This window comes from Microcebus murinus, chromosome 2 (assembly GCF_040939455.1).
Source record: "Microcebus murinus isolate Inina chromosome 2, M.murinus_Inina_mat1.0, whole genome shotgun sequence".
NCBI classification, from domain to species: Eukaryota; Metazoa; Chordata; class Mammalia; order Primates; family Cheirogaleidae; genus Microcebus; species Microcebus murinus.
In genome coordinates this window covers 55,149,484-55,162,729 of record NC_134105.1, presented here as the reverse complement: position 1 = coordinate 55,162,729, position 13,246 = coordinate 55,149,484, and the positions used below count along the sequence as shown (strand labels likewise).

General features: G+C 37.4%; 1 protein-coding gene across 12 annotated transcripts in view; it reads right to left on the bottom strand.

Annotated features, from left to right (window-relative positions):
• The window catches only part of SRSF11 (serine and arginine rich splicing factor 11), a 44,003-nt gene that overhangs the window by 23,667 nt on the left and 7,090 nt on the right, over window positions 1–13,246 (bottom strand). For 4 of the 12 annotated variants that reach the window (XM_075999340.1, XM_012787964.2, XM_075999343.1 and 1 more), the window contains exon 2: window positions 5,916–6,137. In XM_075999340.1, the coding sequence (XP_075855455.1) occupies window positions 5,916–6,115 (200 nt within the window). In that variant the 5' untranslated portion in view covers window positions 6,116–6,137. Of the gene's footprint in view, window positions 1–5,915; window positions 6,416–13,246 lie in introns of those variants that run through there. The other 8 variants (XM_012787965.2, XM_012787968.2, XM_075999347.1 and 5 more) reach the window with 4 other exon arrangements.

Here is a 13,246-nt window from a genome sequence, read left to right as displayed (position 1 = left end):
TATAAAGATATACAACTATTATGTACCCATAACTAAAATTAAAAATAAGCACTGCCCTAGTACTCACAATATATTTCTCCTTACTTTGTAATCTTAACCACTTCGGTACGAGCGTCTACTATAGTAGATAGCCACAGATGAAGGCACACAGCCGAGTGTCGACTTTAGCTGACGGCCGTGATATGACTTCTCTAGTTTTTCATTTATCAAAATAAAATTGTGAACATTTAAAAATAAAGTTAATAAAAACATATATAGGCCGGGCGCTGTGGCTCACGCCTGTAATCCTAGCTCTTGGGAGGCCGAGGCGGGTGGATTGCTCAAGGTCAGGAGTTCAAAACCAGCCTGAGCAAGAGCGAGACCCCGTCTCTACTATAAATAGAAAGAAATTAATTGGCCAACTGATATATATATATAAAAATTAGCCGGGCATGGTGGTGCATGCCTGTAGTCCCAGCTACTCGGGAGGCTGAGGCAGGAGGATCGCTTGAGCCCAGGAGTTTGAGGTTGCTGTGAGCTAGGCTGACGCCACGGCACTCACTCTAGCCTGGAAAACAAAGCGAGACTCTGTCTCAAAAAAAAAAAAAAAAAAAAAAAAAAAAAAAAAAAACATATATGTATATGTTACCTATTCTGATTTACATTACAAGTAAAGCTGCTTGTAAAGTAAAACAAGCTTTCAGTGCTTTAAAGCTTTCCTCATCACACAAGAGCAAAATGGATTCGTCGTCAATGCACAGCACAAACTATCGTGTGGACTAAGAGTGCCGGCTGTGGGCAAGGTTTCGCGGCCGGTGAGCCCCGTACCAAAGTGGTTAAAATGATTCATATTTATTTCTACCCACTAATGTCATACAAATACTATTATTTTGGCTATATCAAAACCTGTATGTGGTGGTGGGGTAAAGACCAAATATGAATAATTTGAGTCCTGTGAAAGAGACAGGAACTCAGAAGGCAAAATAATATAATTTATCCCCATTAGAAAGGTCTACCTTAAAAATAGGTTTAAAACAAATTTTTGTTGCCATTAGGGCCCATATTTACATTCTTGCATTTTCTCAGTTAAAACTTATTTTAAAAAGACATCTTAATATTAGAGGACAGATGTCTGAAACTAATTTTCATACCCTAAAATTTTGTGCAGGTATCACTTTTAAAAACATGAATGTCCTTTACTCTCTACCTTTAAGAATTAGCATAGATGAGGAAGGGAGACCAAGACAGAGAAAAGTGAGCCCTGACACTTTTGCCTTCCACGTGAGTGATAGTATTGTTTCCATTGGTTCTTAAAGTGTCCTCTGAAAGCTATTTAAGAATCTTCTAGGATGCACACAGAAAATTCAGATTTCTGTTCAAATGAACAATAGTTCATCTAAAGCCCAGAGAATCCTCCCTTTTATATGAGGGCCTGGATTTTTAATAAGATTCCCATTGATATTCGTGTCCACTAAAGTATGAGAACTGGTTGAGGCCACTGATAATCAGCCTTTCAATTCCCACTAAATACTGTGCCAATCTTATGAGTGGAGAATTATGAGCTTATTATAAACAAAGGCATCTTCAACATCCACAAAAGGGGGTATGCTAAGGTGGCATTCATCTGAAAATGTGACTGTGGACCTCACACATTCTCTCTCATTATGTAAAGAAATATACAGTAAAATGTTTCATTTATTAAAACAATTTTTTCTTTAACCACTTTGGGACCACGCTCACTGGCCACGAAACCTTGCCCATAGCCAACACTCACAGTCCGCACGACGAATCTGTTTTGCTCTTGTGTGATGAGGAAAGCTTTAAAGCACTGAAAGCTTGTTTTACTTTATAGGCAGCTTTACTTGTAATGTAAATCAGAATAGGTAACACATACATATATGTTTTCATTACATTATTTTTTAAATGTTCACAATTTTATTTTGATAAATGAAAAATTAGAAAAGTCATATCACGGCTGCCGACTATAGTCAATGCTCGGCTATGCGCCTTCATATCCGTGGCTATCGACTATAATGGATGCTGGTCAAGTGGTTAAAGGTGAACTAAATTCTTTCCTTTATCTAAGTTATTTATACTTATATGACCATTAAAGTATCCATTTTGAGTCACTGAAGTTACTAATGAACTTAAATTTATCTACAGATTAGAGCAGTCTTCAGTTCTAACTTCGACAAGCTTCACTGGGATCATTACCTGATATGCACTACAGTTATAATCTCTACTGTGAAATCACACTAAAACCAAACATGTGAAAACCTAAGTGTAAAAAATAACTCACGAATTTCTTGGCTAAATCAACAACCTCCTGATTAAGTGGTAAAGGAGTTACAGCACTGGTGTTCAAGTATAAGTTTAGACACTTGCAGTGTGGTTTGGGCATTCAAAACAAACTATGTGAATTTTAGTTCACTCATTTTGTAAAACAGGGAAAAAAGATCCTTCCTCCGGGTAAGGAATGATTACGAAATTTAAAAAGTGTCTAACTCACACCGGACATGCAAATAATGCTGAATTTCCAATATGTACTTTAGGAACAAAAAAATAACCATTTTTATTTTTAAAAGAGAATAAATATGTGGGACACTGATAGATGCTTTGAAATAGCTGCAGGGCTGTCACTGTGAAGAGCAGGTTAAAATATTCCCTATTGTGAAGACAGCACTTCTATCTCTGGGTGAATATAGGCTGGTGGTGTTTTGCTTAAAAGAATCAAGAAATAGATGGATTCAACAATAAAACAATGCAGGGAACCTTACTAAGTAGGTTGTCATTGAAATGTTTGGTATAATTCCAGAAAGTTTTCCCCCAAATAAGCATGTAGAATTGAAATTAAGAGTTTCAGCAGATAAGGGTGGGGGAGGGGGTTCAGCCATAAATGTACTTAAAAAATGTCCTTTAGGGCCGGGCGCGGTGGCTCACGCCTGTAATCCTAGCACTCTGGGAGGCCGAGGCGGGCGGATTGCTCAAGGTTAGGAGTTCAGCCTGAGCAAGACCCCGTCTCTACTAAAAATAGAAAGAAATTAATTGGCCAACTAATATATATATATATAAAAAAAATCAGCCGGGCATGGTGGCGCATGCCTGTAGTCCCAGCTACTTGGGAGGCTGAGGCAGGAGGATCACTTGAGCCCAGGAGTTTGAGGTTGCTGTGAGCTAGGCTGACGCCACGGCACTCACTCTAGCCTAGGCAAGAAAGCGAGACTCTGTCTCAAAAAAAAAAAAAAAAAAAAAAAATGTCCTTTAGGAGATGTTGAACTCAAGAACCTCACATTCTACAAGAGAGAAGTTAAAACTAAACCTGTCAATTGGTCATGGGTGAAAAATGAAATAGTGTTAAGTAGAGAGGACAAGGAGCATAATGATTTTTATCATATAAAAATAAGATAGTGCTGTATTTTTATATAGGATGGTCAGGGAAGTCTTCTCTGATTAAGGTGACATTTGAGAAAGAAAAGCAAGCAAGCATGTTATGGGCATATCTAGGGGAAAAAGTTCCAAGCAGCTATGACTGCCTTCTTGGAGGAAATTATACACAGTTGTCTCTAAGTGTTCATGGGGGATTGGTTCCAGGACTCTCCCCCCCCTTAACAAAATACACAGACGCTCAAAACCCTTATATTGGCATATGACCTATGCACATCCTCTTGGCATATTTTAAATCATCTCTACATTATTTATAATACCTAATACAACATAAATGCCATGTAATAGTTGTTATACTGTATTGTTTAGGGAATAATGACAAGAAAAAAAGTCTGTGTATGTTCGTAGAGATGCTCCCCCACCGCCCATATTTTTGATCCAGATGGCAGAGGCAAAATCCCCAAGATGCAGAGGGCTGACTGTATATATAGTAATTACAAAAAAATCAGGAGACAAACACATTCACAAAATAAAGAATTTTATGTAATCTGAGCCATTCAATCTTATTCTATGGGTAGGAAGGCATTTTTGGAAGGATGAACCCTTCTGGACCACTAAGTCCACAGTACATATCCCTGGCAACATTTCAACATTTTACTGTTGAAAACTCTAGTGACCTTACAGCAATCAACAAGAAAGTATTCCTAATGTGCAGATTAGTTTATTGAAGTTTGGGGATTAAAAAAAAATGACCCCAAACAAACCTACATCAAATAAATAAAAGTAGCCTCTTACAGTACTATTCAAATGTAGAAGGCCACTAAAGGTATGTAACATTTATTATAACCTTGTACATTGTCAAAGACAAAATGATCTTGTATGTGGGAACATGAACAAAGGAGTCAAAGAGTAAAATGACTACACTTCTCTTTGTTAGCTTTTTACAAATGTATCATGAAACATTTATCTTCAGAGAATAGTATTCTAAAGTCAGCAACTATAACAAAATTCCTTATAACTACGGGACTGGTAAGAATTATGTCATAACTAAATTGAATTACCTCAAGTACCCCAGTAGTGATTACAATCATCAAATGTATCACTCATATTTTCTGACATTTTACTGTGTATTAATTTTACTAAAAACAACTTAATAAATATTAAGTTGTGAGCAAACTGAGTAACAGTAAAACATCTATTTCCATATGTTTATATCACAAAAGCTATTTGCCCTTCATCACCAAAGTGAGTTTCTGCTCAAAATAATGACAATAAAAACATACATGTTCTCAGAATTCTACATGTCAGGAAAATTTTAACTTAATCTTTTCTTCACACGTACATCTCGCTAAAAATTAATAACCAATATGAAAAACCAATCGGCATGTGAAATTATTTTAAGCAGAAAGTGATGAAATATGCTAATACTAAATACCTTATATTATGATCAACTTCTGTCAACTATTTTATTGAGCAGAAATGTACAAAGATTAATGATTTATTACATGCACCACAAAAGTCGATTTTTTGAGGATTTTAATTTTCTGTTTAGTACTTAAATGACATCAGACTACTGTTTACTGACAATAACATTTGAATTGTCACTTTTCCACCAGTAAATGTTCTAAAGAGCACATGACTATTATTCCAAATGTTTAATATTTAATACACCTGTCTTCTTTAAATTATTTTTCCTTACAATTAACCCACTCATTTAACACTTTTGATAAAAAAATTTCAAAATAAAAAGAAGTCATACACTCTAATTTAAATTTCAACATATACAATTATGTAAATACAAATTATAATTCCTTCTCAATTATAAAATTCCTTTTCTAGAACTGTGAAATATCATAAATCTGTACATTATTTAAACAAAGGAAAATCCTTGGCTTCAGGTCTAATCTATTTCTGATATAAGAATTAAATATTCAGGCTGGGAGCCATGGCTCATGCCTGTAATCCTAGCACTCTAGGAGGCCAAGGCGGGAGAATTGCTCCAGGTCAGGAGTTGAGAATTAAGTATTCAGCCTGACTGCATTAACTGTCAAAAAGGGTATGATCTTTGAATTATACCCGCTGGGCCAGATTCACTTTACAGCAATACTTATCAATAAGAACAACAGTCTCCAAAGTTCAACAAATGAACACAAGCACAAATAATTTTGTGACCTTTCTTAAAAGAATACAAAGAAAAAACACTCAGTTTTTTTTAAAAAGGGATTTAACCTATATATGAAATACATAAAGTGCATTTTGTCTTGCTTTAAGTGCCCCAAGCAAAACAACCAGGATGGCACAATTTAAGGGGGAAAAAAATTCCCTAGATTAAGAACCAGTGTTTCTCAATCCTCAAAAGCCCTGGCCTTGCCTCTGAATTTTTTGTGTCGATCTAAAACTTAGACTGTTTCGTAAGTAAACGCAATAGCCACCATCAACTAAAGCAGGCTAGCCTAGGAAAGCGGCGGCAGGGGCCTAAGGAAATGGTGCGGGTTAGGCCTGCCTAGACTGGGGCGGCGTTAGCAAAAACGGTGATGGTGGACGATACTCACTCCGGCGGGAAGAGGCGCAGTTCGTCGATCTTGCCTAGGAAACCGAAGAGAGTCCGCATCTGCTCAGAGCTAGCGCTCGGGGAGACATTAGTCACCTGGATTACCTCGGTGCCGCCGCCTCCGCCGCCACCACCTCCGCCACCGGGCCCGCCGCTGGGCCCCGGGCCCACAGTGCTGGGGACGACGGTAGTGTTGCTCATGGCGCTGGTCGCGTTCTCGCTCCTGCTTTAACACATCAAACACACAACAAACAGTGAGAGGGAGGGGGAAGAGGAACCAGTCTGCGGGAGAGGAAAGGAGGGTGTCCGATGCTACTGCTAGAGCTACAGCCGCTGCCGCCGCCGCCGCCGTTTCTCCGCCCAGCCGCACGCCGGGGGGAGGGGAAGAGAGCGCGCGAGTTCGAGACCACGAGAAAACAAACGGCCACCCCCACCTCGCTTCTAACCACCACACTCGCAGGCCAGAGCTCCCCACAATGCCTTGCGCAGCACGGGCGCGTCACTGTCGGCTCCGCCCCGCGCAGGCCCAGCAGGCCTCGCCCGCAGCCAAAGCAACGCAAAAGGCAGCGCGGTCTGGTGGAAGGCGTCATCCCTCTTTGCCCCGTTTACCCTGTTTTTTTTCTTTGTTTCTTTCTTTTTTTTTTTTTAGTAGATAGTGGAAGGTAATTAACTTTTTTTGTAAAAGCAAGCATTCACTCCCCTGTAAAAATTACAGTTTAGCAACTATTCTTATTAGTTAATAGCCCACGGTATTTCTTTATATACTGATAATCATCCATAGATCTGTCCAGTTACTGAATGATAGATTATTTCCACCCTAGTTACCAAGATTTTTCTCCTACCACTACTAAATTTCATAGAATCTTCACTGCACATAAAATTTGGCAACATTAAATTTGTAACCAATTTCCTTTGTCATTAAAACCTTCAGAAGAGATATATTTTATGGTTACACTAACTAGTGCTTTGTAAGTTAATTTTATGCCACAAAAGCTGACTTTTTAGAAGCATATTTTATAGAACTTACATATACTCAAGTATACGATTTGCAGTTTCTGAAGGAAACCTTTCTTCACATGCAAATTCTTAAGATAATTTTAAAGCTTTTGACTATAAAAAAAATCCTTGCCTAATTTTCAACCGCATCTGAATTATTCTCATGATTGCATCTAGTTATCCAGTGACTAGCAGTTGCCCATACATGACAAAGATATCATTCCTCTGTGCCTTGATACAAGCTATAAATGACTTGTATCATTTTATCAATGATAAAATTGATATCATTTTATCAAACTGTCATCTTCTCTGTACAGCCTTCTTTTCCTACTGCTACAACTTCTGCAAGCAGAGTTAGGGGCTTCCTCTTCTCTGCTCAATAACAAAGGATACATATATTTATATTTACATATATTTATAGCAGAGAAGAGGAAGCCTCCAAAGTTGTGAAGTTTTGGGTCAGCCCAGAACCTAGTACAATGTCTGTCACAAAGTCAGTGCCTAACAAATGTGATGATCACATGCACAAATATACCTTAAGGACAATGTCATTTATTCTAAATAATTTACTTGGTAGCTACACTAGTGAATACCTCTTGGCATAATGCAGTCAAGAGTGTAATTTCTGAGATCAGAGCACAAGTATTACTAAAATGTAGAGCCAACTGACTAGGTTAAATGACTTTTGCCAATTCATACAAGGATGGGTTGACTGAATGTAAGCCTCAGCAAAATGACAAAGTATGGCCTTTCTAGAAACCAATTTCTTAGCATTAGCTAGAGGAAAGACTTTTCAGAATTTTTTTTAAAAAGCATACAGTTTTCCCTCTGTCTGTGGGGAATTGGTTCCAGGACCTCACCGACCTAGCGCAGATATCCAAAACTGAAGGATGCTCAAGTTTGTTACATAAAATAGCATAGAGCAGTTGGCCACCCTATCCTTGGGTTCCACACACATGGATCGAAATTATTCAGAAAAAAGTGGATGGTCTGAACAGACTCTTTCTTGTTATTATTTCCTAAACAATATGGCATAACAACTATTTTACATTGTATTAGCTATTATAAGGAATCTAGAGATGTTAAAAAGCTGCAGTCCCCACGGACTAGTTCCAGTCCTCAGCCTGTTATGGACCCGGCCACAGAGCACCCCCTTGCACCTCCTCCCTTACCCACCCTCCCCCATCTGTGGAAAAATTGTCTTCCATGAAAACTGGTCCCTGGTGCTAAAAAGGTTGGGGACCAATGTTTTAGAGTATATGGGAGAATGTGCACATATAATATGCAAATACTATACCATTTTATATAAAGAATTTGAGCATCCGGGGATTTTGGTATCTGCTGGTCCAGGAACCAATCCCCAATGAATACCTCTAGGGACAACTGTATTTGCCTGTATCCGAAGCACATCCTCTTGTACACTTTGAAACATTTCTAGATTACTTATACAGGTTGAGTATCTCTTATCTGAAATGCTTGCAATCAGAAGTGCTCCTAATACAAAAATCTGAAATCTGAAATACTCCAAAGAGCATTTACTGTGAGTGTCACACTGGTGCTCAAAAAGTTTGAGATTTTGGAGCATTTCGGATTTTTGGATTAGGGACATTCAACCTGTAATACCTAATATAATGTAAATGCTATGTAAATAGTTGTTATACTGTATTATTTCTAAAATTTCTATTATTCTTATTGCTGTGCTTTATTAAAAATTGTTTTCAAATATTTTGATGGGAGTTAAATCCGAGGATGCAGAATCTGCTGATATGGAGGTCAACTGTATAACTTATTGCATGTCACTGAAAAATGTGTACCTGTGGATACAAAGATTGTCTGGTGACTTATTTTCTCATTTTGAGACAACATAACAGCCAATTACAGATTCTAAACAGTTCAATACTTATTAGGAGAACCTACTATATTCCAAGCATGCTACAACGTTCAAAGATAAAGGGAAAAATAACGATGGGAGGGTTCATGCCTGATTTCTTTTTTTCATGAATGTTAATTTATTCTCTGCGGTGGGTACACAGAAATCCTTTATATTATTCTATACTTTTCTGTGTGTTTGACATATTTCATAATTAAAATTACAGAATCAAACTAAAGAAAAAGGTAGTTCTGTGATACAATCCTTTAAACCACCAGAAGCCAAATTTATGAATAACAACTTACTGAACATACAAAAAGATGATGCTTTGATATGGAGAAACAAAGTGGCAAAAAAGAACTTTATTTAAATAAAGAGGAGTTTTTAATATTTTATTTTCATATCATCTAGTGGCTAAAAGTAATATTGAACTTAAAAGTCAGAAGACTGGCTTAAAATACTAGCCCTGTTATTAAGCATGTGATACGAGGAAATTTCACTTCACTTCTAAGAATCTATCTTAGTTTCCTTGTCAGTCAAATGAGGAGTTGAATAATAATTTTGAGTTCCTTGTAGGTCTAATAAATAGATTAAATAATTAACTACCTTACATTATTGTCTGTTTCTCATAGAAATAAAATATACGCATAAAGGCAAATGACAAATATATCAAAGCAAATAACAAATGCAGCCAAATCTATACTAGTTTTAAATCACTTTAGATTTCTTTAGGCTCTCAATTAAACAAGACTATAGATAATGCCTGTCTCATTCACTGTATCTCCCATATCTTAAGAGGCAGTCAGAAACTTCACAAATGTCTTCAAATATTATGTGCCTAATTATGTTCTAAGGATTTTCCTGTTAGAAATATATCAGGGAAATGGAAGTCAACGTCTCTGATCTCATAAAACTTCAGGTCTAGTATGGCAAACTCTCAAAAAACAAAGATACAGATATAAGAAGTAATGTGTTGTGATGAGAAAAAATGGGATAGGAGCTGGGGGAGATGGTGTTATCTGCTGAGACCTTAGTAAAAGGAGGAAGCAAGCCATTTGAATTTCTGGGAGAAGAGCATTCCAGACAGAGGAAATAAATCAGAAAGGCCCTAAGGAGAAGAACAAGTTTGAAGCTTTCAAGAAAAGTAAGACCACTCTATGTTGAATGAATGCTTGCCAGTTTATATTTCAGAGAGACTTATAAAGAAATCCTGTCACATAGAAAGTGAAGTGAAAGTACACACAGAGAAGGATCACTTAGCTTACCTTTGGAGGTATGTTAGGGAAGGCTTCCAGTTATATTTAAACATAAATATTATCAGTTTTACTAAGACTTGATGCTATTTCTAATCCAGAGCAAAAAATAACCTGTCATTTTGGTCTATATAGTCATATTATGGGAAAGTGCATGATTTCTCACAGGCTTTCAAAACATAGGAAATAATTAACAGGCTCCCCATAATACTCTGAAGAGCCACAGCCATTACCACACTGAAAAAAATTAAAGAACTAGTGCTTGATATTGGCAGGAAAGTATCTCACAGAATATGACAACGATGCTTTATACAAATCCTGAAAATAGTACCCATCCTCTTTGTCATAATGCAGAGGTCCCCAACCTTTTTGCACCAGGAACTGGTTTCATGGAAGACAATTTTTCCACAGGGGGTGGGCAGTGGTGGTGGAGGCAGAGGTCAGGTGGTGATGCCAGCCACGGAGAACAGCTGTAAATACAGATGAAGCTTCGCTCACCCATCCTGAGGTGGAGTTCAGGTGTTTGACGCAGCCCGGTTCTTAACAGGCTGTGGACCCAGGGATTGGGGACCACAGTCTTAACAAACAAGGTTTAGTTCTTTCCAGTCTCAGGCTTCTAAAAAAATATTTGTACTTAGACAGAAGTTCTTCAGATAAAAGAGAATAGACACAGGTATGCACAATTCACTCTACTTGCTGGATACCATGTTCTCAGTTGGATATGTTAAGTCACTTTCATTTCTACAGCCACCTTTGTTCACACTAATGGAAAAGACTGGAGTCCTCCCCATTAACACAATTTTGCAAATCTGCACAATAGGCCTTTTACCAAATTAGTGTTAAAAAGGCCTTTCCCCCTCAATTCCAAGCAAATAAACTTTCTGAGGACTGGGAAGGTATCAATCTTTGTGTTTCTGATGCCCTACAGGATTATACTGGAACAAAGCCAGCATCTTACAAACACTTAATGCATATGGCCTATGTGTTAGAAACTTAACAAATGCCTCATATAATCTGCTCACCTAAGAAAGGTAGCTTATTACTAGGGTGTGTACATAAGGATATGCATGCAGCAAAGACTTGGTAAATGAAGACAGCAATGTATTTGCTAGATTTAGAGGGGAATTTAGTTGCAGTAAACTCTCAAAGTATTTGGCTATAATCCTCCCCCCAACCCCCCACAGCTATAGAAAGCAATATGAAAAACATAAGGAAGGCCGGGAATGGTGGCTCAAGCCTGTGATTCCAGCACTTTCGGAGGCTGAGGTGGGAGGATCACTTGAGGCCAGGAGTTCAAGACCAGTCTGGGCAACTTAGTAGTCCTAGCTACTTCAGTGGTTAAAGTGGGAGGATTACTTGAGCTCAGGACTTTGAGATGACAGTGTGCTATGATTCGGCCAGCCTGGGCAACAGAGTGCGACCCAGACTCTTAAAAAACAAAAACAAAAAAATCCTAGGAAATGAATTGCTGCTTACAAATCCATAAATTTTTAAAAAATTATCTGCAGATCACTTTTAATTTCTAATTCTGTGAGTTAGAGAATTGTATTTCTATCCTATTTCTAATTCTATAAACTTAGATAATTCTATTGATATTAATGTTTAGTTGAAAATCAAAATTGTAAATCCCATGCTCCCTTTTCTTCTTCCTCTTGTAAATGAAGGGGAGAAGATAAAGGATGAGCTAGCAAAGAGATACAAACACATGGACACACATATACACCAGGACAGAAAAAAATCTACCTAAGTTTATTTCCAAATACTTGTTTCATATGGTTTAATCTATATTGTCCACAAATGACAGGGATTCTACATCTATTTTTAAATTGGCAGAGCAGGGCCTGTGAACATCCTGTAATTGTGGGCAAAAATCTGTATGTGCCCATTTTTCACAGCTTTGTCTTTATGATTAAGATAAAAGAAAAAAGTAATAGTCTGAGCATTAAGATACTGTTCCCTACATCCATAGTGCACAGTATTCTCAGCTATAGTGCATATGTATCACTTGGAAAATCACAGTCTATTTATTTATATAGATTTGCTTGTATTTTTGATTGAATCAGATCAAAAGAAACATTTGGCTATGGAAGTTCCAGGCATTGACTATTAATACTATTTTTTATGTTATATAAGATTCTTTTGGAGTCTCAATTGAGAAAAGGCCATTGGAAGGAATGCTTCACAATCTTTTAAAAAAATCTAAAAATCCAGTGGAAAAAACATCCAATAGAGTTATATGCATCTTTAAGTAAACAGTTTGAAGTATTTTAGGATTAGTTTTTCTTTTTTTTTTTTTTTTTTTGAGACAGAGTCTCACTTTGTTGCCTAGGCTAGGCTAGAGTGAGTGCCGTGGCGTCAGCCTAGCTCACAGCAACCTCAGACTCCTGGGCTCAAGCGATCCTTCTGTCTCAGCCTCCCAAGTAGCTGGGACTACAGGCATGCGCCACCATGCCCGGCTAATTTTTTCTATATATATTAGTTGGCCAATTAGTTTCTTTCTATTTATAGTAGAGATGGGGTCTCGCTCTTGCTCAGGCTGGTTTTGAACTCCCGACCTCGAGCAATCCGCCCGCCTTGGCCTCCCAGAGAGCTAGGATTACAGGCGTGAGCCACCGCGCCCGGCCATGATTAGTTTTTCTTAATCAAAGAATTAAACATTTGTACCATTTGACCTTTAACTTTTTTTCCCTATGTGGTAAAATTAACTTTCTCTTCATGAAAAAAACTTATTTTTAAAGACTTAAAGAAATGCAAAAATTAAAAGTGTACTCCAACTCACTAGTAAGACTGAATTTCATTAACTGAATGCATTTAATATGGCATTTAATCCTTATAACACTTAAAAGGTGCTAGAGTGATTAATAATGCAGACCCTAAAGTCAACCCAAAGGGGGCCTTACTACCAATTAAGATAATTGTGTGACCTTTAGCCCATTACTTTTTGCTTCAGTTTTCTTATGTGAATTAAGGGGATAATAATAATGCTCACCTCACTGGGGTTGTAGTAATAAGGATGAATGAGAATGCTAATACAAATGCTTAGAAAAGATTAATTACTATTATAATGCCTACTCTACAAATGAAGAAATTAAGGCTTAGAAAACTTACACAACTTGCTTAAAGCAAGTAACAGTGGAGCAGGCTGCAATGATAAAACAAAACCATATACTGTATTTCTACCATTCATCATAATAAATCCAGAAAAAATTAAAC